The following is a 21,414-nucleotide window of genomic DNA, read 5'->3' on the forward strand; positions in this document are numbered from 1 at the left end:
AAGGCTTGTTCTGATTGCCGATTAATGAGATGAGGGTCATCACTCAGTTTGTAAAGCAAGGAAAGAGATGTAGATCGAACACTTTGCCGGACTTATTTACTTGAATAGTTAACACGCGTACATGAATGTTGTTGTGACTGACTACGGTCTACGAGTACAGTGGTATGTTATAGAGACGATATGAAGCAGAAGGTTTAAAATGTGAGATTTGAGATGCGAAATGCGATATGACGTTCTAGCGCAAGCGTAGAGCGGCTGTGGCTGACTTTTGGAAGGTGCTCCCGAGCATATCGTACTTTAGAGCAAAGTAGAATACTCATCCCGTATGCATTCATTCCTTCGACATACCCTTTTGTGTGCAAGTCTATCAAAGTACAGGTGGGAAATTTTTCGAATCTTACCGGTAACCCTATACCCATAGTCTATACCTTGCACCAATCTGCATCACCTTCCAAGGACAATACTGGTCTCATCGGCATGGGAATGGCCGTCGTTAACATTGGAATACTGTGAAGCCTTCCCCATGTCAGGCGCAACGATCCCGACCAGAACACCCTCTCTGCGCCCTCATGAACATTGTTCCGGAGCACAAATGGTTGCGCCGCAGCCTCTATGAATGTTTCTCAGTCCATCTTCACGGCGCCGGATAGCTTCAATAGTAAACAAAGCCGGGAATCCACTTCCCCAACGCTCGGCAAGCGGTTAAGAAATTCAAGTACTCCTAGGCCCAGTACTCACACTGGGCTCCGGGACAGCACTTCTGAGCACGCAGGCGCCACTCAAACCACCTCGGAATCTACCAAGTCAGCCCACAGCGCGCCATGGAACTCGAATCACCGCAGTGACCTTTGCAGTGACCCGTTATTTGCTTCGGCAAGCAAAAAGCGTGCTTCGTCTCGGGTATCGCCACATCTTTCCACCGCAGGTGGGCCGCCTCCTTCAAAGAAACAAGATATTCGGCATCGATCTCGACTCGACCTCCATTCTGTCGGTCTTGGACGCCACCCCTCTGACGACAGTTTCGCTTCAGCGCCTCTCTTCCTTCAAAATCAGCCCCAACAGCGGCCGAACTTGCCTTACCGCCTTTCGAGTTCCGAGGCAGGCGCAAGGATGTTGAGCAAGGCAAGCAAAGAGGACACAGGAGGGGTAAGAACCTTGAAGTTGGCGCGGGGTTCTGTGAATCTGGGTAGTCCAGCTCGACCCTTGGCTCCTCGTACACCAAGTGGCAGTGGTCGCAGCTACTTAGGCACCTCAAGTAAATCAGCAAAGTCCCCTGACAGTGGAGGAAAGCATAGTGCAGTCCAAATACTCAACCAAGTGGGCGTGATTGAGTTACTGGAGCAGGATGAGCGTCCGACATTCATCCTGAATCTGGGTGAGCAATCAAATTATGAACCTGGACCACTCAAGATCGTTTTCGCCAACGCTTCACTGAGGGCCTCTCCCCTAGCCTTAGAGATGATCTCCGGCAGAGCGGGTCAGGTATCACCCGGCCTTACTGCAACAACCGCTTTTTCAGACTTTAAAGCTTGGTCTATGAGCTATGTGAAAGACCATGAGTCTCTTGATGTTGCTCTTCCTTCGTTCTTTTACGCAGGAGCCACTTGGACCAGTTGCTCACTCAGAAAACGATTTCGAGTGATTAAGAGCAACCCAGATTCCGCCGAGGCCGGGCTCGTCTCGAATCCGCCATCTATTGAATTCCCAGCCAATTCGTCTTTGGGCAAAGAAGGCGAAGCTTTCGTTGTTACTCCCATTGATAGGGTTCAAGAGGTCGAGGAAGAACCGCAAGATTACTTTGGCAACGCCCGCGTCTCTGTGTCGGTGGACGATCATCGCAGCAGCACGGGGATTCATCGAAGTGGTCCGTCAGGACAGAAGAGCGAGCCCGGCCGACGCCAACAACAGAACCAAAAAGCTGACATGCGTAGCGGACGACACGATCTCCCAATAAGATCAACTTCAAAACCAGACTCAGTAACAAGCTCACCTCAGATCTCACGTAACGGCGAAGCTATCTTGCGAGCTGCCTGTGCTGGAGATCTCGACCACTTTGTCCACCCGCAAAATGAGCCAGGTTTCTTTGATTGGACTCGACTACCCAACTCGCCGGCTCTACCTCGTCATATCCAGTTCACAAGGAGTATTGACTGGGCATCAACGCCACTGGGCCCAATCGAGGAGTGGGCACCAGAACTTCGTAGCATGTGCAACCTTATCATGGCGAGCCCGCATCCTGCCGCTATGTACTGGGGTCCCGACTTGATTGCAATCTACAACGAAGCCTATATATTGCTGGCGGGACAGAAGCATCCCAAACTAATGGGCCAGAGCTATCGTGATGCATGGCCGGAAATTTGGGATTCCGTAGAAGGGGTCTTTCAAAACGCCATTACAACAGGGCAAGCGACAATGAAGGACGACGATTGCCTTTTTATCCAAAGGGCCTTTGAACAGGGGCACTTGGAAGAAACTTACTTTTCTTGGTCGATAATACCTCTTGTCGGGTCTGACGGGTCTGTCGTTGGTCTGTACAATCCGGCGTTCGAAAAAACCCGGCGGAAAGTTGCAGAGCGACGCATGTTGACCCTTCGAGAAATAGGGGAAAAGACTACCTCGGCGCGGGATCTGAAGAGCTTCTGGCAACAATGTCTGAGGGGCTTGGAATACAACGAGCATGATTCTCCATTCGTACTTTTGTACTCAATTACGGATGACCCTGACAGCGACTCGTCATCGATGCATTCCAAGAGCAGTGTGGGAATCAAGCAATGCGTACTCGAGGGCTCCCTTGGAATACCCAATGGCCATCCCGCGGCAGCGCCGGTTATCGATCTTAGAAATGGGAGCGAATATTTCGCGAGGGTCTTCCGCGAAGCCACCAAAGGCGACCGACCAATATTCTTGTCGGTTGAGGATGGCACGCTTGATGCAAAATATCTTGAAGGTATCGAATGGCGAGGGTTTGGTGACCCATGTACAGCCGCTGTGTGCTGTCCCGTCCATTTGACCGGCGGCGAGTCGACGATGGGTTTCCTGGTCATGGGCGTTAATCCTCGGAGACCCTATGATGATGACTATAGTCTTTATGTGCAGCTTCTGAGTCGGCAATTGGCCACAGCCATGGCTTCTGTTGTTCTTTTTGAAGAGGAGATTGCTAGAGGCAGGCGAGCTGCGCGACTCGCAGCTCAGGATCGGATTGAGCTGTCGGAGCAATTAGCGGCACGAACCCAAGAGGCGGTGGAGAGCGAGACCAAATTTACCCGCATGGCCGAACTTGCTCCTGTAGGGATCTTCATTGCGGATTCCAAGGGAAAGATTGCATATTGTAATGAGAAGTGGTACGAGATATCGGGAGTACCGAAAGACCTCGATGGCACTGACGAATGGATGTATTCTGTCAAAGATGAGGACAAGGAAACTTTAAGGAAGCTGTGGTCAGACCTCGTTCACAATGCGGTCCCGCTGAATGCTGAGATTCGCTTCAAAACAACGTGGATTGACCAAAACGGTAACAAAGGTGATACATGGGCACTGGCCAGCGCTTTCCCAGAAAGAGGCGCAGACGGTAGAGTCAAGGTCATTTTTGGTAGCATTACAGACATCAGCCAGCAGAAGTGGGCAGAACATTTTGAGAAGAGGAGAATGGAAGAAGCAGTTGAGATGAAACGACAACAGGAGAATTTTATTGATATCACGAGCCACGAAATGCGAAATCCTCTAAGCGCTATTCTGCAGTGCGCAGACGAGATCACGACGTCGATGACAGATCTTCAAGGGAGTAACCTTTCGCAAGGGGCGGTTGGGGAGTTGGTGCAAAACGCAATTGATGCGTCCGGAATAATTGCTCTTTGTGCACAACACCAAAAGCGAATTGTTGATGATATTCTAACTTTGTCGAAACTGGACTCTGCGCTGCTGTTGGTAACACCATGCGATGTTATGCCCAAAACTGTGGTTCAGCGAGCGCTGAAGATGTTCGATGGTGAGGTGCACACGGCAGATATCAAGCTAAATTTCAAGATTGATGAGTCCATCGAGAAGTTTGGCATAGAGTGGGTGAAATTGGATCCATCGCGGCTGCTACAGGTCCTCATTAATCTTACGACAAACGCAATCAAATTTACCACAACCCAGGAGAAACGTATCATCAATGTGACCCTTGCAGCATCTCTAGAGCGGCCTTCAAAAGACGGCAGCATAGTCTCATACTTTCCACCAAGGTCGAAGAAAAAGGACGTTACCAAAAGCCCAGATTGGGGCACAGGCGAAAAAGTCTACCTGCATTTCGCAGTTCAAGACACTGGTCGTGGCCTTACTGACGACGAAAAGAAGCTTCTATTCATTCGTTTCTCTCAAGCGAGCCCTAGGACGCACGTACAGTATGGCGGATCAGGCCTCGGTTTGTTCATCTCACGCGAGCTTGTAGAATTGCAAGGGGGTGAAATTGGTGTAGCGTCCAGGGCAGGAGAGGGAAGCACTTTTGCTTTCTACATCAAGGCTCGAAGATCTACAGCTCCCAAAGATGACGTGGACCAATTCCCTGGCGCAGGCGCGCCTAAGCCGTCCACAGGCAAACCTGTAATGCCCACGTCTCTCAACGGCGTCGCTCAATCTTCGCAGACCTCGCAAACCTCTCTATCGCAAAAGCTTGTCCCTAAAGGTACCCTCAAAATACTCATCGTTGAAGACAATCTCGTCAATCAAAAAGTATTGAGCAAACAGCTCCGTAACATGGGCTGCATTGTGCACGTGGCCAACCACGGCGGCGAATGCCTCGAACGCCTGAAAGAGTCCACCTTTTGGAAAGGAAATGAGCGCGACGGACTGGAAATTAACGTTATCTTGATGGATCAAGAAATGCCAGTTATGGATGGTTTGACGTGTACGAAAGAAATTCGTAAGCTGGAGGAGAAAGGGGATGTAGTCAGCCATGTGCCGATCATTGCTGTGACTGCCAATGCGCGCAGCGAGCAGATTGATGCGGCTATGGATGTTGGCATGGTACGTTTCACATACGAATTCAACGATGAACAGCAGAACTGACTCATACCAGGACGACGTCGTTTCCAAACCATTTCGCATCGTGGATCTCATCCCCAAGGTGGAAGAGTTGACGGAGAAATACCTTTATCCAATCAAGGGCGCCACTCGCTCGTAGAAACGCATCCGCCATCATTCTTGGGTTGAAAGTTATGACACTAATGCCTCTAAAGTCCTGTCAGCATTGCGAAGGAAAGCATGGCGCTGGCCGAGAGCCATGTATTTGACGCTGCATTTCGGGAGCACGGCAGAGGTCAATAGCGAATCTACTGTAGCATTAACATTCAAATTTACAGGATCATAGGCGTCTTACCTGTCGTATAACTATTCTCAGCATACGTGAATGCAAGTTCAGGAGGTTTTCGAGGCATGTTCCAATGTGTTATGCATTGATGACACCATTCGAAAGCTCAATTTCTCTACAAATAGACAGGGTATACATACAAGATACCGGCCTCCTCGCAGAGGTTTGAGCTCTACAAGCCCAGAGGAATGGATTAATGATCCTCCCTGTGGAGCATGGATACGGTGGCGAGATCTTAGACCTCCTATCAAGGCTACGGTGTGTCCATTGAGCTTATCCAATGTGAAGCTCGAAGATCGAAGTCATTTTTGCATCTGCCCATCCAGGTTTGCCAACAGTTCATTGGTTCCGTCCCACCGCCGAAGTTCTGTTGGACACCTTCGGACAAGTCCCGTTGTCTTATGCCTGTAGTGCGAGATGCTCATTCATTCCGGATAAGCAAACACGCCCGTGGCTGCCTCCTTGACGGCGCTCCACCGCGAAAGGCAAAGCGCTCTTGTGACTCCAGCCGGAGCTTGCAAGAACCTTTTCGGTCCGTAATGCGTAGGATGCGCACCCACTGCCCATCTGTTCATCCATGGCACACGAGCTCGATGCTGAGTGGGTACGATGGCATCTTGACATTTCATCTGCCTATACGCCTAGACTTCGATGAGGGCAGCACAGCCGTGGACAGGGCAATGGAGGTATACGCGAGATGCCATGGGGAAGTTCAGAGGCGATGTAATGTAGGAGCTCGGGAGGCAGACGTTGTATGCCAGGGTCGCCTCGAGGAATCGATGTTGGAGGTGATTCGGTAATCTTCGCTTTGTGAGATGAGAGGACAATCGCTTGAGAAGACTGGCGGCGGGGTTACTTCCATTGAAGATAGGACAGTGTCGAGTTCGGATGGGAAGGTGACATGAGACGTCGCTGGCAGATGGGTGGAGTCAGAATGAGATGATTTTGCTTGCTGAATTGATGGTGAATGTTGAGCTTCACTTGCTGTCGGTTTATCTAACATGAATCATACTCATAACCCCGTAATATGAAAAAAAGAAACCGCCCAATATCAAAATTATTGGCGGCAAACGAGGACACTGCTTGAATAGACTCTATCAGATGGTATCATGGCTCTAAATGACTGCAACCGAATGCTTTTTAGCCCTGCTTCAACAGGCAATTCATCCTTGTTTGAAGCAAAGTCTAGGGGAGATTAAAAAAAAGATGGAGCAATGACCGCCTTGATCATCCATTGCACCCCACCCGACCAATCAGCTCTTTCCTATCCCTCGACCCGGGGACCCTGATCCCGCCTCTCTGGAAGAGTCCGGTCTGGCGTGAAGGCGCCTCGCTGCCAGAGGCCTTGGCCTTAGCGTTTGCAGACTGGGTCCGCTTGCCGTTCGAGCGTGCTTCGCACTCCTCCTCCTCTTCCTCTTCTTCTTCGTCCTCTCCACCCTCATCTTCGTCGCCGCTGCGGGTATCATTTGCGCCCTCGCCATTCAACATGCTCAATGCCACCTTGATAATCATCCCAAACCAAACAATGCTCAGCACTTGCAGCATCAGCAGCAGGCCCAGAAATATTGATTTGACGTTCCTGTCGAGGCATATCGTTCCCTTCTGATCAAAGAACGGATCAAAGTACCTCCATCTACTCAGCTTGCTCGGATCTGTCTCCAATTCCATGGTTTCTCCCGAATAACAGGCGAAGGGCATGACGCGAGGAACATCACGATATATAGACCAGCATAGTTTGACGTAGATACCGTGGCGCGCGACGAGCCAGGTTGTCAAGAAGATGCCGAACATGGTGTTGCAGGCAGCTTCGAAGTGCAGATATTTAAGCATTTTCGCAAGCTGTTTTGCGTCAGCCTTCATTTAAGTTTGGGCAGCTTGCGAATACACTAGATCTGATAGCTCCGCATTGCTTACATACCGGCAGCAAGAAATCAACCACGTCCATAATGCACAAAATGACATTGCCGACGTTGGTCCAGCGATAGGCGTATGCGACGTACATCAAGAAACTCGTCACACAATGGTGGAGGAACATCTGCCCAAAATCTTTTCTTCGTTTTTCCAGGTTGATGGCGAGGAGCTGTTGCAGCCAGAAGGCGAGCTGGACCAGGTAGTACCATTTGAGCTCTCCAGATATTTCACGAGACGGCCAGGTGGACCATAGTTCTTCGAAGTTGAGCCAGTATGAAGAATTTACGAGGATGTTCTAGTTATCAAAAGTCAAGATTGGTTTGGCGGAGGTGAACAAACGGAGTACGCACCATGCCCATTGAGAAGGAGGTAAAGTCGTATGTTAGGAGAAATGCCTGCTCGGCAAAGCGCATGCTTGCTTTGCGAGACATGAGGCGAAGCCGTGTGACAAACTCGTAGACGCACTCAATGATTGTAGCTCTTATGGCCGTCATCAAGACGAGCCAGCCGAGGACGAAAAGCGCATCGTCGGATCCCTGGATGTATTGTCCATTGGCTTGAGGATAAGGTAACTCATAGAAAAGTCTGGTATACGATCGTACAAGGGGGACTAGCGAGTGTATTATCGTCACAGAGAGAATGAGGGACCATGAGACCACTGGAAAGGTGTTAGGCTGGTTCTGAAGAAAATGCAGTGGGATCGTTGGACCTATCTGCTTCCTGGTGGTCCAATTGGCAAAAAGCTGGCCCTTTTGCACCGCCATGGCGGTTAGACCACCGACACAAGCTCTGAAGATAACGACAGTGTATTGCTACTTGAAGCAATGGCCCACAATGGCTCACAATGGCTTCACAATGGAGTACCTAACACGCTCATAAAAGTCAAGCAGGGAACAGGGAGTTGTGGAGGGGGATCTAAAAAGATGGTAGGCTAGCTCAAGCGAGACTGATAAAGAAGCGCCAATTCTACTCTATGATAGGCTACTTTACTGTGTATTATTAGACTCAGTCAGATACTTTAGATTTCCTTTCTTTCATACACTTTCTACTTTACTTTACTTACTTTACCTGTAGAGTAGAAGATCCAAGCGCGATCAAGCGCGGGATTGTGAACACAAACTCAATTGACCACCTGTTTCCTAATCAATAGAACAGCCCGCTTGCTACATGTATCGTTACATTACTTCTACGAGAAAGGTTCAATGGGCAGAATCAGGGCAATTTCTCCTTCCTCGAGTCTGGTAGACATTGTGGGTCCCCGCCGTTAGCGGATCAGGGTCCAGAAGCAACTCACGCTAGTATGAATTGTGCTTTTGAACAATCGCTACCAATTTGAGCTGTTCAACAGTAATGTACGTGCACATCACGCGGTTACTTAGGACACATGAGCTGATTTTAACCTTAGAGGATTGAGTCCGTTGCACCCGCCTAATCGAATGGACGCTTCAATCAACCCTCTGCTGTTGAAACCCGATCTCATAGTCCTGCAGAATCTACTACAAGACATAAGACGAACAAACAGTCACCATCCTGCGGATTCTTCTGCAGCTCACAATGATCAATCCTCTATGCGTGCCTTGGACGAGGTCCATGATGAGACCACCGTCTTCACCAGCTGGGACCTGAAAGATCTACCAGCTGGAAAAGGCTTCAGAGCAGACATCCTAGGCAAATACATTACTTGGGCCCAAGGAATTGTACGCAATCCTGTCGACGTCGTCTTCCTCACACACATAATACTCTATTTCAGTACTTCAATACCTAGCGCAGTATTCCTATATTACCATTTCACTTGGGCCCATGGTATCTTCCATTGCCTGTTACAGCTGTCGTACTGTGGATCCTTCACCTTGATGCTCCACAACCACATCCACAACAACGGTCTTTTGAAGAAAAAGTACGTCTGGTTTGACAATACCTGGCCATACATACTCGAACCTCTGATGGGCCACACGTGGGACTCTTACTACTACCATCATGTCAAGCATCACCATGTTGAAGGCAACGGGCCGGAGGATCTTTCCTCGACCATACGCTATCAGCGAGATGAACTGAGTAATTTCCTGATGTATGTCGGCCGATTCATCGCCTTTATCTGGATTGAACTACCTCTATACTTCTTGAGAAAGCGCAAACCTGGCCTTGCCTTCAAGGCTGCTGCAAGCGAGATGGCGGCGTACCTGTTTATCTACCTTGCAGCCCGCAGGAACTTCTATCCGACGCTCTTCGTCCTCATTATTCCTTTATTCTTGATGCGTATTGGTCTGATGGTTGGCAATTACGGTCAGCATGCTCTGGTTGACGACGTTGACCCCGCTTCGGACTTCCGGTCTAGCATCACACTGATCGATGTACCTGTAAGTCTTCTTTCCCATCCAGGATGTTCGTCGAAAGCTTACTGTCGATGTGGAATCATAGAGCAACCGACACTGCTTCAATGACGGATGGCATACTTCTCACCACCTAAACCCTCTGCGTCACTGGAAGGATCACCCAAGAGCTTTCCTCAAGGCAAAGAATGAGTACACCAATGGGCGAGCCCTGGTTTTCCAGAACGTCGACTATTTGATGATGACATATCGAATTTTGGCGAAGGACTATCTGTACCTGGCTGATTGTGTAGTGCCAATTGGAGATCAAATTGGCATGTCGAGGCAGGAGCTGGCAGATATGCTGAGAACCAAGACCCGGAGATTTTCGGAAGAAGAAATCCAAGAGAAATTTTACAAGGGCCGGAAGACACAGAAGGAAGCCAAGAAGAAGGACGACCTTTACATATCGAAGATATGAAGGAGCGAAGAACCAATATACCTAGACCTACTTGTTGCTAATAAAAAGTGTAGTCTCCCGGGACACAAGATTTTAAGTAGGAGCCAAGACGAAGGACCTCCAAGTCGTCGAAGTTGCGATGTGCAAATGCTTCCCACGCCCACAGACATGGTTCGATGGGAGAACGAAGCTAAGGCCATTGGCCAGTACAGCGAACCCAAAGTGATTGGCGGCCCCCCCTCAACCTGACCCCAACCCCCCACATTGCGCCATCACTCCCGCATAAGGTACGGGTTTTGACACTTCAACGTTCCTTTGGTTTTGTGATCTTTGTGTCTCAATCCATTTAATGTGACAACATTAATATCTCTATCAAACATGTCTTTCGATGCAATCCCTGTGCTTGACCTTTCGCTTTCACGGCATCCGGATACTAAACCAGCGTTCCTCGTAAATTTGCGCAACGCTCTCCTTGACGTGGGCTTCCTCTATATCAAAGATACAGGCATCAATGATGCACTGATTCAAGACGTCATTGAACAAGGCAAAGCATTCTTCAGTCTCCCAGAGGAGCAGAAATTGGAGGTACAGATGAAAAACGTTCCCAGCTTCCTTGGTGAGATTCAAGCCCTTCCCTAATCGATTGAAAGATTGCTAAAATGGCTGTCTCCAGGTTATAGCAAGCTCGGCAACGAGATTACAGCTCTGAAGACGGATTGGCGTGAACAGATAGACCTCTCGACACCACACCCTCTACCAAACCCTACTTCACCACTCTATCATAATCTCCTTTCCCCAAACCAATGGCCTAATCCCAAATTCCTTCCCAAATTTCAAGTAACTTTTGAGACCTACATTTCCTGCATGTCCTCACTCTCTACCCGTTTCACCTCCCTAATCGCCGAATCCTTGAATCTCCCTCCCTCAGCTTTTGATCGTTTCTTCGACAAGGATCAACAGCACAAGCTGAAAGTCGTCAAATACCCTGACACCGCTTCTCTCCCTTCTTCGAACCAAACCCAAGGCGTCGGACCTCACAAGGACTCGATGCTCACTTCATACCTCCTCCAAGTGCCCCCGCACACTGGTCTTCAAGCCCAGAACCTCAACGGAGATTGGATCGACTGCCCGCCTATCCCATTCACCCTCGTTGTAGCCATCGGCCAAGGTCTGGAAGCGCTCACCCATGGAGTCTGCAAAAGTACTACGTACGTATTTTCGGAATTTATATTTTCTCTTCTGGACCAGATCTTGAGCCTCGAGAAATGTCTTGAGAGTGTCTACTCTGTAGACCTGCTCCAAGGCTCAGCATACCCTTTCGGATAGGCAATGCTGACTCTGAAACTATTTTTCAGACATCGCGTCCTCTCCCCGCAAGCAGGACTGGGCCCGAGATTCAGTGTGCCTTTCTTCCAAGGCGTGAGCTACGACGCCACATTCGAAAGTGTGGATATTCCGGCCGAGATTCTTGCAATGAAAGGTGAAAGGCTGAGACAAAGAGGAGGCAAAAGAATCGATGATGTGGAATTCACATTCACAAAGGGGAGATGGGGACATTTGGGCGAAGCGACGCTGGTCAATCGGGTCAAGAGTCACGTGGATGTCGGAGAGAGGTGGTACCCGGAGATACTGGCCCAGGTTAGGGCAGAGCAAGCTGCTGCTAGGGCCAAGGCTGAAGAAGGGCTAGCCGAGGCAGATGCGTCTCAGACACGAGAGAAAGCTGCGGGCGTCACGGGAGGACCGCAGGCCATACGAGCGCATTGAATTGAATCATTTCGTCATGGAACGGCGTCAGGGTGCCGATCAGAGCGACCGTCGAGAGTGGTGCAAACCCGGAATGTTGGGAATCAACACCTACAAAGAACAGATTCCCAACCTGCCAAATGCTCTACCGGGCTCGATGTCACCAAACATTGCCAGATTCTTGGGTTTAGACCCTTCGATTGTGCATTTTTTCCACAGATAAAACCAGAGACCAGCATTCGGACTCTTGGCAGAAATCATCTTTTGTCCACACTCGAATGGACAGCGGACAGGTTCAGTCACGATCTGCTTTACCGTCAAAACACAGATGGATACGAGGGCAAGCTGAGAAAAGGTCCTGTAACTCAGAACATGTCTTCTATGACTACTTAGTGTACTCCTTCTGGAGCAGCTTCGCAATAGTGGTCAATTGAATATTGCTCGTCCCCTCATAGATAGCCCCAATCTTGCTATCCCGGAACATCTTCTCCGCAATCCCTTCTCTCACAAATCCCATGCCTCCCATCCACTCGATCGCTTGCCCGCTAACTCTCCCGGCGACTTGCGAGGCGTAGAGCTTGGCCATGGCAGCGTCGCGCACGAAGTCAAGGCCAGCTTCCTTTTTGCGAGAAGCGTTGTAGACAAGGGCACGGGCAGCGCAGATCTCGGTGTAAGCTTGAGCAAGTTGGTATTGCATGCCTTGAAACTCGCCAACGAGTTGGTTGAACTGTTTGCGGTCGTTCCAAACATAGCCAGCGGCGTTCTCCCAGGCCCCTAGAGCCAGACCGGTCATTTGCGCAGCAATGCCGATCCGGCCCTCGTTCAGCAGTCCAATGGCGTACTTGTATCCTTGACCTTCTTCGCCCAGTAATTGATCCTTCGGTATTTCCACGTCGTCGAAGTTGATAACGCACGTACTGCTCGCTCTTATGCCCAGCTTCTTCTCTTTCTTCGCTATCGAGAAACCCTTTGCGCTCTTCTCAACCACAAATGCTGTTATGCCTTTGTAACCTTTACTTGGATCCATGTTCGCAAAGACGATAAAGAAATCCGCCTCCACGGAGTTGGTAATCCACATCTTCGATCCACTTATCTTGTAGCCATCCGCCGTCTTTTCAGCTTTAGTCTTCAAGGCAAACGCATCAGAGCCAGATGCTGGTTCCGAAAGACAGAAGCTTCCAACTGTCTCCGTTGCCAGCCTTGGCAGCCATTTCCTTTTCGACTCTTCAGTCCCATATTTCAATATTGCTGTGTTGACAAGGGTATTGTGGACGTCCACCAGCACACTGACGCTCGGATCCACCCTTGCCAATTCTTCTATTCCAACAATACCCGCCGTAAAGTTCATGCCGGCCCCCCCGTACTCTTCCGGGATTTCAATGCCCATGAGTCCTTGTTCGAAGAGCTGTTCTACCAAAGCGGGATCCATAGATTCAGCTTCGTCCATTGCGCGAACTTTGGGCAGGATGGTTTCCGTGGCGAATTTACGGATGGAGTCGGCCATCAAACTTTCGGTCTCTGAAAGGTGGGTTATGGGCGTGGGGGGAATGGACGAGATGTCGAGAGGGTCGGCCTGACGCGGGTTTGGCGTGGTGGTGAGAGTACGGAGACTAGATTTCACTCAGCATATGCTAATCGATGTAGTGAGAGGTCCAAGTAGAGTGGGTACCATTGATGAGACTTGGGCGTTATTCGTATGCTTAGGGAAGAAGTGCGAGAGGCAGCACGGGCGAGGGGCCGCAGTGCTTTGGTGAAGGCAGACATCTTGGATTGTAGAAGAAAAGATAGGATGGAGACAAGACAAGTAGAGTAGTGTATATCGTCGAGAAACTGGAGGAGGAAAAAGAAGAAGAAGAAGGAGAAGAAGGAGAAGAAAGGAGAAGGGCAAAACGGAGAAGGCTCAACTCAACTCTGGATCAAATGACAATATCCAAATCCACATACAATACTCCGTACCTCGGCATCAATGCTACCCGAAAGTATAAAGGTGAGTTACTTGATAGAGTGAGGACACCAATAGACTCTTCCACTTAGCCGGATGTCGCTTGATCTATTGGTGTCCTCACCTTATCAAGTAACTCACTTTTGGACAGCACGAACCTTCCCGTCGTCATGAAATCTGAAACTCGAATTTACCCTCGGACGTACTCTTTTCTCTTTCGATTACCATTTTACATACAACTGCTTTCGCCTTCTCTTCTCATTCAACGACTTGGCCAACGTTCTGATCGAAACATATATATTCTGTAAAAGTCGTCACCGCTCAAAATGCACTGGACAGCCGTCTTTGGCTGACATGACCAAAGTCATCTTTTGTCGCTCCTTTGCTACCCTCTTGAGACCCTGGCTACTGTGCGATGAGTAGGCCAGCCACTCCTGAGCCTGAGGTCTCTCGAATGGTCCGGCTTCTATCACTGAGAATGTCTGTAATATCCGAACAACTGCGTAAGATGTTTCGGTAAGGCCGAAATCCTCTGTGTCCATCAGCATCACTTCCCATGGGTAAAATTGCACATCGAAGTGACTTACGGCCAAGACACACCCTGGGACCTCCGTTGAACGGAAGATAGCCCCAAGCTGCGTTTACCTCATCACGGTATAGAGGTAAATCTTCCTCCCAACGTTCGGGACGGAACTCTTCAGCGTCTTCTCCGTACAGGTCCTTTCGCCTGTGCATAGCATACACACAGAAAGCCACGTTGTCACCTTTTCGCACAAGCACAGGCGACAACCCATCGGGACCGCCACCTCTTGGTAGGATACTGGTCTTGTGCACGGTCCGTGTATTCACCGGTACTGAAGGGTATAAGCGGAGAGCTGTTTACATAACGCCTATCAGAAAATCAATCTCCACAGTATTTTGGAACGGCAGTACCTACTTTCCTTGAGGACGTTGGCCAGATAGGTCATCTTCTTGAGGTCTTCCCGCTTCAAATCTTTTCCGTCCCCAGCGATCGATTGGATTTCGTCCCGTAGTCTCTTCAAGACATGTGGATTTCGTGGCAAGAGATGGCTAAAATTCAAGCCGATGTAAGCAGTCATAAGATACCTATTGGAAAGAATGAGACCTTACAAAGTCCACGATAGGAGACAAGCGGTGGTGTCTCTGCCCGCGAGCAGAATATTTATGAGCTGGTCGCGCAAAGCCCTTCGATCCCGGGAATCTTCAGCAATGGCGTCGATGAAGACGTAGCGACCGTTCTCGTCACGAGACTTCTCTGTTTTGGTGAGACGCCGGTCAATGATGTTCTCGATAAAGTGGTGTACTGAGGCACACGCTTCTCGGAATCGCCGGCCGCCTATCAACCAGTATAGATCTAAGTATCGATAACGCTGGACCACATAATCTTGAGCAACGTCGAAGCTTTCGGCAAATTGGATATCTTCTCCCGACTGATTTGCTCTTAGGCTATATGTTGATTCTCCGAAGAGGAATGCCGAAGTTGTGTCCAGAGTAAATCGAAAGAAAAGAGGCTGCAGGTCCAGGCTTTGTCCTTTCTCCAGGATACAGCTGATCAAATCGTCCACATGCTCACACAAGATATCAAGGTCTTGGTACTGTTGGCGGGAGAATTGCGGGCGTAACATTTGTCGAGAATGCTTCCATGCGGCGCCATCCTGGGTGAATATACCATCGCCAAGCAATGGAAAGAATATCTGACGACGAAGTCCATACCCAAAATCTGCCCACGGAAGCATCAAGATTTAAGCCAACAATTGAAGCACGCTGGGACGATTCACGTACCAGCAAACCTGGTGGAGAACATGGCCTCTAGGTTTCTCGGCTCGATGGTACCAAATGCTGGGGTGCCTAGGAACTTTTGCTCCAAAGTATTCCCAACATCTTGAAAGTGAAAGAGAAACAGCTCCATAAGACGGTTGTTCTTATCAGCATCGAAAATCTGCATGAGGCGATCGATACCCCATGGCCATCCATTTCGTAGCCGGGGGGCAGGACAGCAGCCATGACTCTTTCCGAATGCTTTTTCCGACTAACAGATCAGATATTGAGGTCATATGACATCGGGCGTCAAATATTGCCAACTGCATGTAAAGGGTTATGGAGTTGAACAGAAGCTTACTTTATATGTGATATACTTTTTAGAGGCAACATATATGTACCAAGCTACTAGACAGAGGATGGTTACCCGCACTATTGATATACCCTGACAAGTGTATGAATCGATTGAGACGAGACGAGAAGAACTTTTTGACATGACGACGGAAATGGTGGGAAAGGAAAGGTGGACAGCGCAATCTGGTAGGGAAATAATATGGGAGCAGTAGTTAAATCATCTTAGGTTGCATCTTGGTAGCACGGCCTTATGCAGGAGAGGAAATGCAAAACGACTCGTGTACGCTCCGTGGCTGGCGCTGAAGCACATTATAGCAGAGTGACCACTGACAAGTGCGGGCACCAGCGGGGGAAGCTCGGATAAGGTACCTTAGGGGGGGCCGGGGCGAGCGGGGGTGCCCGGGATGAGGATCCTGCGCGAGCGGACTGCGGCCAAACTGCCGCGAGCATAAAGTACTTTAGATGGGAACCTACTTTACATGGTTATCGTGCAATAATAAAAAGATCAATAATTTGCATGAAGCCCCAATCAATTATGTCAATCATGACGCTTATGGGAGCGGATTTGGAGAAGTTTGATGGAACATAACAGCGGCTGGCCAACCAGAAGCTGCCCTCCTACTCCATTCGGTACTCAAGCTCACAGAATGCGCTCCCTCGGGATCCTGTTAACTCGGGGGGGAAGCCTTGTTGGCACTTCGACTTCAGAAAGGTTGCATAGCCATCTACTCTGTGCCGGTTGTATGGAAAGTCCAGATGATATGCATAATCAACTAAATCTGGTTTTCCCAAAGCTATTTGCAAAATCTGGTTTGGCTTTCATGATGCTCACAGCAGAAGCGCTCGTGATGGAGTGTCCATTAATGTCCTTTTGACCCGAATGCCATATCAACCATGCCCTCATGGGGCTTGAAGCTCTTACATCCGAGTCCCGCCGAGTCTACATTGGACTCTTTCTACGTTGAGTGAGTCTCTTCATTTCAATCTCCTTTGTGGAGACTGGAGATCTCCTCAACCTATCTGTGTCTTAGCTACGCCCTCATGGCTCTGGTGGCTCTTTTCTTCACCTCTGCAGTTGCTTCTTCTCGTCTTGTCGCTATGCAGTTGGTGGTAATGGTAACGTCAATGACATGCAATCTAATCAAGTCACAGCATAGTCGCCGTTCACGGTCTTGGGGGTCATCAAACAGGGACTTGGACCGACCCTGGAACGGGAGTTATCTGGCTGAGAGTTTTGCTTCCCTTCACTATTCTGACCGCCCGCGTCTGGTCTTTCGGATACGAAGCGAATGCTTCAACTTTCTTCGGAGACGGATCAGCCGACAGGATTCAACAGCATGCTCATACTCTTATTGCCGAACTCGAAGCAGTCCGAGCCCTTAGCAGCGCTGCGGAACGGCCAATAATCTTCGTATGTCACGGTCTTGGAGAGATTTTGGTGAAAAAGGCACTCGCACACTCCGCCACACAGACCTCGAAAAACGTTGACCACAGATACTCCATCTATATATCTACATATGGCATCATCTTCATGGGAACTCCTCATAGTGGGATAGAACACGCTACATGGCAAACAATAGCGCAAGAGGCCAGAACTACAGGTGGAGCTCCCCGCGAAATGCTAAAAGCCCTGACAAAGAACTCGGAAACCCTGCAGAACATAACGGATTAATTTGCACCGCTGATAAAGCAATTCAACATTTATTTCTTCTGGGAGAGCTTTCGTACACAGATGGTTACTGGGAAGGGCTATGTAGTATGTGAAGACTCTGCGGCTCCCATTTGTCACAATACCGAGCGATCTGGCCTACACGCTACTCATTCCGATATATGTAGATTCGCTAGTCCTGAATCTCCCGACTTTCAAATAATCCTCGCTGCTCTGCTCAGATATGCACGAGAAGCCCACAAGACGATCGCCACAAGATGGACCGGCGCAAGGAGATTCCTCGCGACTCAACGGTCAATCGAGGCCTCGGAATTGATCGGCTTTGATGCTCATAATGATAACAAGCCATTCCTCTGCGAAAGCCCTAGGCTTCGTCAAGCGCCTGCAGACACAAGATTGCGCAACAAATATTTCCACGTACCGCACAACGTCAGCAGCATATTCACAGGCAGAGACGCTGTCGCGCGAGTGCTTGAAAGCAAGATTCTCGAGCAGCCAGTACCCGATAGACCACACCAGCAGAAGCGCTTCGTACTGTATGGCTTAGGTGGCTCAGGCAAGACCCAGTTCTGCCTGAAATTCGTCCAAGACAATAGTGATAGGTAAGGCATTGGCGAAAACACTCCATCTCATATCACCTTCCTTTTGGCCCACATGCTAAGCTTACTTCAATTAAGAAACTTACAACGCTAATTGCTGTCACAGATTCTGGGGTATCTTTTGGATAGATGCCAGTACTATCGAGAATGCAGAGAGGGCTTTGTCACAAATTGGTCAGCTTGGAGGATTGGGGGCCACTCACGACGCCGGCATGTACTGGTTGACTGGACTAGATACACCCTGGTTGTTAGTCATCGACAACGCCGACGACCCCACGATTGACTACTCAAGATTCTTCCCGCCAGGCGAGAGAGGCCATATTTTAGTGACCTCCCGCAACTGGGATTGCAAGATCCACGCGACAATCGGTTACTATGAATTTGGGAACATGGAGGAAGAGGATGCGATCACGCTGCTCTTGAAGGCCGCCGATCATGATGGCACACATGACCAGCAAGTCAGAGAAGTTGCGAGACCTATCGCCAAGACACTTGGTTACCTGGCTTTGGCGCTCATCCAAGCTGGCGCGTCCATCAGACATGGCATATGCTCTTTGGAAGAGTACCTTGACGTATTAGCATCGTACAGAACGCAGATCATGAATGACGACTTTGTACTAGTACAAGGCTCTGACAGTTACAAGTACAACATATATACAACATGGGAGGTTTCGGTGCAGAAGATTGAAAGTATGGCATCAGAGACGGCCATGGATGCTATCCAAATCTTACAAGTTTTAGCTTTCATCCATTTTGAGCAAGTCCCAGCCAGCATGTTTGAAAGGGCATGGGCTGTCTCACAGCGTCCGGAAGAGCGTGTGCTACCACAAACGCTCGCAGCCAAGATACTGGAACTCTTCTTGTCGTTCGCCATATTTGCTCTTATATATACCATGATGTTCCCCACAAGGAATTGGAGCACGGAGCCACGTTTGCCCAACATATTACTCCAGCACGGTTCAACATGGAACTTTTATCGGCTTAGGCAAGCTCTTGCCATGCTATCCAGGTTTTCGCTAATAATACAGCACCAAGAAAACGAAACGTGGTCCATGCATCCCATGGTTCATTTCTGGGCTCGCGAGCGTCTTGATACCCGGGATAAGAAGCTCTGGGCTGAAATTGCTGCCACCACCCTTGCACTGTCCATAACGCCTGGATTTGAGCCGTCTGTTCAGGCGTACCGGAGGTCTCTAGTGTCTCACATCGATTCATCATTGCAGATAGAGCAATCACTAACTCTACTCGCGCACAGAGATGACACACATCATGTATCAAAGATTGTCAAGTTTGCTGCAATCTATTCCGAATGCGGCGACTGGATCAAGGCCAGAGACCTGCAGGAAGAGGCGATGAACACCAAGACTAACGCTCTAGGCCGAGAGCATCCCGAAACTCTTGACGCAATGACCGCACTGGCGTGGAGCTATTGGAATCTAAGCAGCAGGAACAAGGCTCTCGAGTTACAGCGCGCCGTGGTGGAGACGAGCGCGATGGCCCTAGGTGCAAACCACTCCAAAACACTCAAGGCAATGAGTAGTCTCGCGTTGACATATTGGCTTTGCGGTAATCGAATCGAGGCCGAGCCCCTGGCCGAAAAAGCCGTGAACGGCTTACAGGATACACTTGGCCGGGGTCATCCTGATACCTTGATGGCAATGGAGATACTCGGCCGGGTCTATATGCACCGAGGGCGACCCCACGACGCGAAGCCATTATTGGTCGAAGTCTATGAGGCACGAAAAACGATGTTCGGCCCAGATAACCCTGACACATTGATGGCTATGGCGGAATTGGGGATGACCTACCATGCTCTTGGGAATTTGACCGAGGCTGAGCTGATTCTTGAAGTAGTCGTGGCGAAGAGGAAGCGAGTCCTTGGACAGCAGCATGCTTACACCTTGTGGGCGATCAACGATCTGTCGAAGATCTATTGCGATCAAGGTCACGCCGTTGAAGCGGAACTACTACTGGTGAATATACTGGAGACGGTGACCAGAACCCTAGGGAAGGAGCATATTGGCATGTCAATGACCAAGATGAACCTCGCGCGGGCATACATTGGCCAGCATCAATGGGCGAAGTCCCGAGATACCCTCACGGATCTGGTAGAAATGCAGGTACGAACACTTGGCCCTAAACATCCCGACACCCTGGCTGCAAGGTCCGAGCTTGCACGTACCTATAGGTACTTGGGAAGGTTGGATGAGGCCGAGGTAATATTTTCGGATCTAATTGACGCGATGAGCAAGATCATGGGCCCTGAGCATCCTTGGACGAAGAAGGCCGAGGGCCAGCTCTCCGCGATTTACATAAGTCAAGGCCGCTTGGAGGAGGCCGAACAATGTGACTTGAGACTCCGAAATTGGGATGCAAAGCTGCCCAAATCTCAAACAATTTGATTCCCCATTAACATCACTTGTCCGTTCATGAGCTTGTGCTTGCTGAAACATACAGGACCAGCCAAATGACTTGAAGCGAAGGGAAGGAAGCACAGAGAAACCTTTCTGAATTTCTCTCTGTATCGGTGGTTCTACACCATCAGAGGCTAGATCTTTCTGACTGATTCAAGGTCGATGTCAGACCAAATTGTGTTCAAGACGTTGTCGGACTCCCAATCCTTGATTGAGCCGTCAAGTACCAGCCAAACCCATCATATCCGCATATGGAAGCAGTCTCGCTTCATCAAGTCATCTCCCACCCAGGGCATATATATGACGGACCGCAACCCTTTGAATAGTTGCAAAAAAGGCCGTTGGGTACACCCTTTCTGCTAGAACCCCCACACCCGTCAATTCGGTAGCCTCAGCAGAACGCTGCGTCCTCAGCATTTCTTTTGCTTGAGACCACCGGCTTTCGACAAGCGCCGGACTCTCCCGCGCATACCTCATCAACGCCGCTACGACGATACGGGATCCCGGTGCATCGCTGTTCTCAAACTTGCACATGTGAGAATGATCGGCAGCTATGCCAGAGCGTTCCGTGTTCTCAAGAATGGGCGCGGCGGAACTCTCGTCGACAATCTCCTTGTTGTCAGCCACGATCAATACAGACAGAATGTAGCAAAAGAGGTGAAATTACATAAGCTTTGCTATGAAGTATCGTGGTCTTCTCTTGTTCCCAGAAGAAGTATATACGAAACCTTTTCATCAAAGGCGCAAATTGGTCTGTCACATTCTGCAACGTTTCGGACCCTTCTCGAAGTGCGTTGAGAAGCTGGCCGTCTGTGTCTACGACAAGTTTTGGTGTCACGGCACTGACCAGACGCCGAGCTGTGCTAAACATTTTTGCTACGTCGCTA

At 49.5% G+C, this 21,414-nt stretch overlaps 9 protein-coding genes across 9 annotated transcripts; 5 read left to right on the forward strand and 4 right to left on the reverse strand.

The window, feature by feature from the left end:
- Positions 1–612: 612 nt before the first annotated feature.
- HO133_009359 (uncharacterized protein) lies at positions 613–5,161 on the forward strand (the record flags this gene model as incomplete). Its single annotated transcript, XM_037300220.1, has 2 exons — positions 613–5,004; positions 5,057–5,161. 2 exons carry the CDS (start codon positions 613–615, stop codon positions 5,159–5,161), a joined length of 4,497 nt encoding a protein of 1,498 aa, XP_037155046.1.
- Positions 5,162–6,574: 1,413 nt separating this feature from the next.
- Positions 6,575–8,022, reverse strand: HO133_009360 (uncharacterized protein; the record flags this gene model as incomplete). The annotated part of the gene is made up of 4 exons (XM_037300221.1): positions 6,575–7,186; positions 7,266–7,553; positions 7,609–7,916; positions 7,968–8,022. The coding sequence occupies 4 exons, from the start codon at positions 8,020–8,022 to the stop codon at positions 6,575–6,577; spliced, it is 1,263 nt and encodes a 420-aa protein (XP_037155047.1).
- A 403-nt stretch (positions 8,023–8,425) lies between these two features.
- HO133_009361 (uncharacterized protein) lies at positions 8,426–10,048 on the forward strand (the record flags this gene model as incomplete). Its single annotated transcript, XM_037300222.1, has 5 exons — positions 8,426–8,455; positions 8,504–8,535; positions 8,596–8,610; positions 8,664–9,615; positions 9,677–10,048. The coding sequence occupies 5 exons, from the start codon at positions 8,426–8,428 to the stop codon at positions 10,046–10,048; spliced, it is 1,401 nt and encodes a 466-aa protein (XP_037155048.1).
- Positions 10,049–10,405: 357 nt separating this feature from the next.
- Positions 10,406–11,791, forward strand: HO133_009362 (uncharacterized protein; the record flags this gene model as incomplete). Its single annotated transcript, XM_037300223.1, has 3 exons — positions 10,406–10,643; positions 10,701–11,235; positions 11,383–11,791. 3 exons carry the CDS (start codon positions 10,406–10,408, stop codon positions 11,789–11,791), a joined length of 1,182 nt encoding a protein of 393 aa, XP_037155049.1.
- Positions 11,792–12,155: 364 nt separating this feature from the next.
- Positions 12,156–13,534, reverse strand: HO133_009363 (uncharacterized protein; the record flags this gene model as incomplete). Its single annotated transcript, XM_037300224.1, has 2 exons — positions 12,156–13,380; positions 13,440–13,534. 2 exons carry the CDS (start codon positions 13,532–13,534, stop codon positions 12,156–12,158), a joined length of 1,320 nt encoding a protein of 439 aa, XP_037155050.1.
- Positions 13,535–14,026: 492 nt separating this feature from the next.
- Positions 14,027–15,678, reverse strand: HO133_009364 (uncharacterized protein; the record flags this gene model as incomplete). Its single annotated transcript, XM_037300225.1, has 5 exons — positions 14,027–14,244; positions 14,300–14,587; positions 14,650–14,783; positions 14,844–15,453; positions 15,516–15,678. 5 exons carry the CDS (start codon positions 15,676–15,678, stop codon positions 14,027–14,029), a joined length of 1,413 nt encoding a protein of 470 aa, XP_037155051.1.
- Positions 15,679–16,739: 1,061 nt separating this feature from the next.
- HO133_009365 (uncharacterized protein) lies at positions 16,740–17,517 on the forward strand (the record flags this gene model as incomplete). The annotated part of the gene is made up of 2 exons (XM_037300226.1): positions 16,740–16,810; positions 16,998–17,517. The coding sequence occupies 2 exons, from the start codon at positions 16,740–16,742 to the stop codon at positions 17,515–17,517; spliced, it is 591 nt and encodes a 196-aa protein (XP_037155052.1).
- A 60-nt stretch (positions 17,518–17,577) lies between these two features.
- HO133_009366 (uncharacterized protein) lies at positions 17,578–20,515 on the forward strand (the record flags this gene model as incomplete). Its single annotated transcript, XM_037300227.1, has 2 exons — positions 17,578–18,116; positions 18,220–20,515. 2 exons carry the CDS (start codon positions 17,578–17,580, stop codon positions 20,513–20,515), a joined length of 2,835 nt encoding a protein of 944 aa, XP_037155053.1.
- A 288-nt stretch (positions 20,516–20,803) lies between these two features.
- On the reverse strand, positions 20,804–21,398 carry HO133_009367 (uncharacterized protein; the record flags this gene model as incomplete). Its single annotated transcript, XM_037300228.1, has 2 exons — positions 20,804–21,139; positions 21,195–21,398. The coding sequence occupies 2 exons, from the start codon at positions 21,396–21,398 to the stop codon at positions 20,804–20,806; spliced, it is 540 nt and encodes a 179-aa protein (XP_037155054.1).
- Between the last annotated feature and the right edge of the window lie 16 nt (positions 21,399–21,414).

The sequence above is a fragment of the Letharia lupina genome, assembly GCF_014066315.1.
Source record: "Letharia lupina isolate WasteWater1 chromosome Unknown contig_6, whole genome shotgun sequence".
Taxonomy (NCBI): domain Eukaryota; kingdom Fungi; phylum Ascomycota; class Lecanoromycetes; order Lecanorales; family Parmeliaceae; genus Letharia; species Letharia lupina.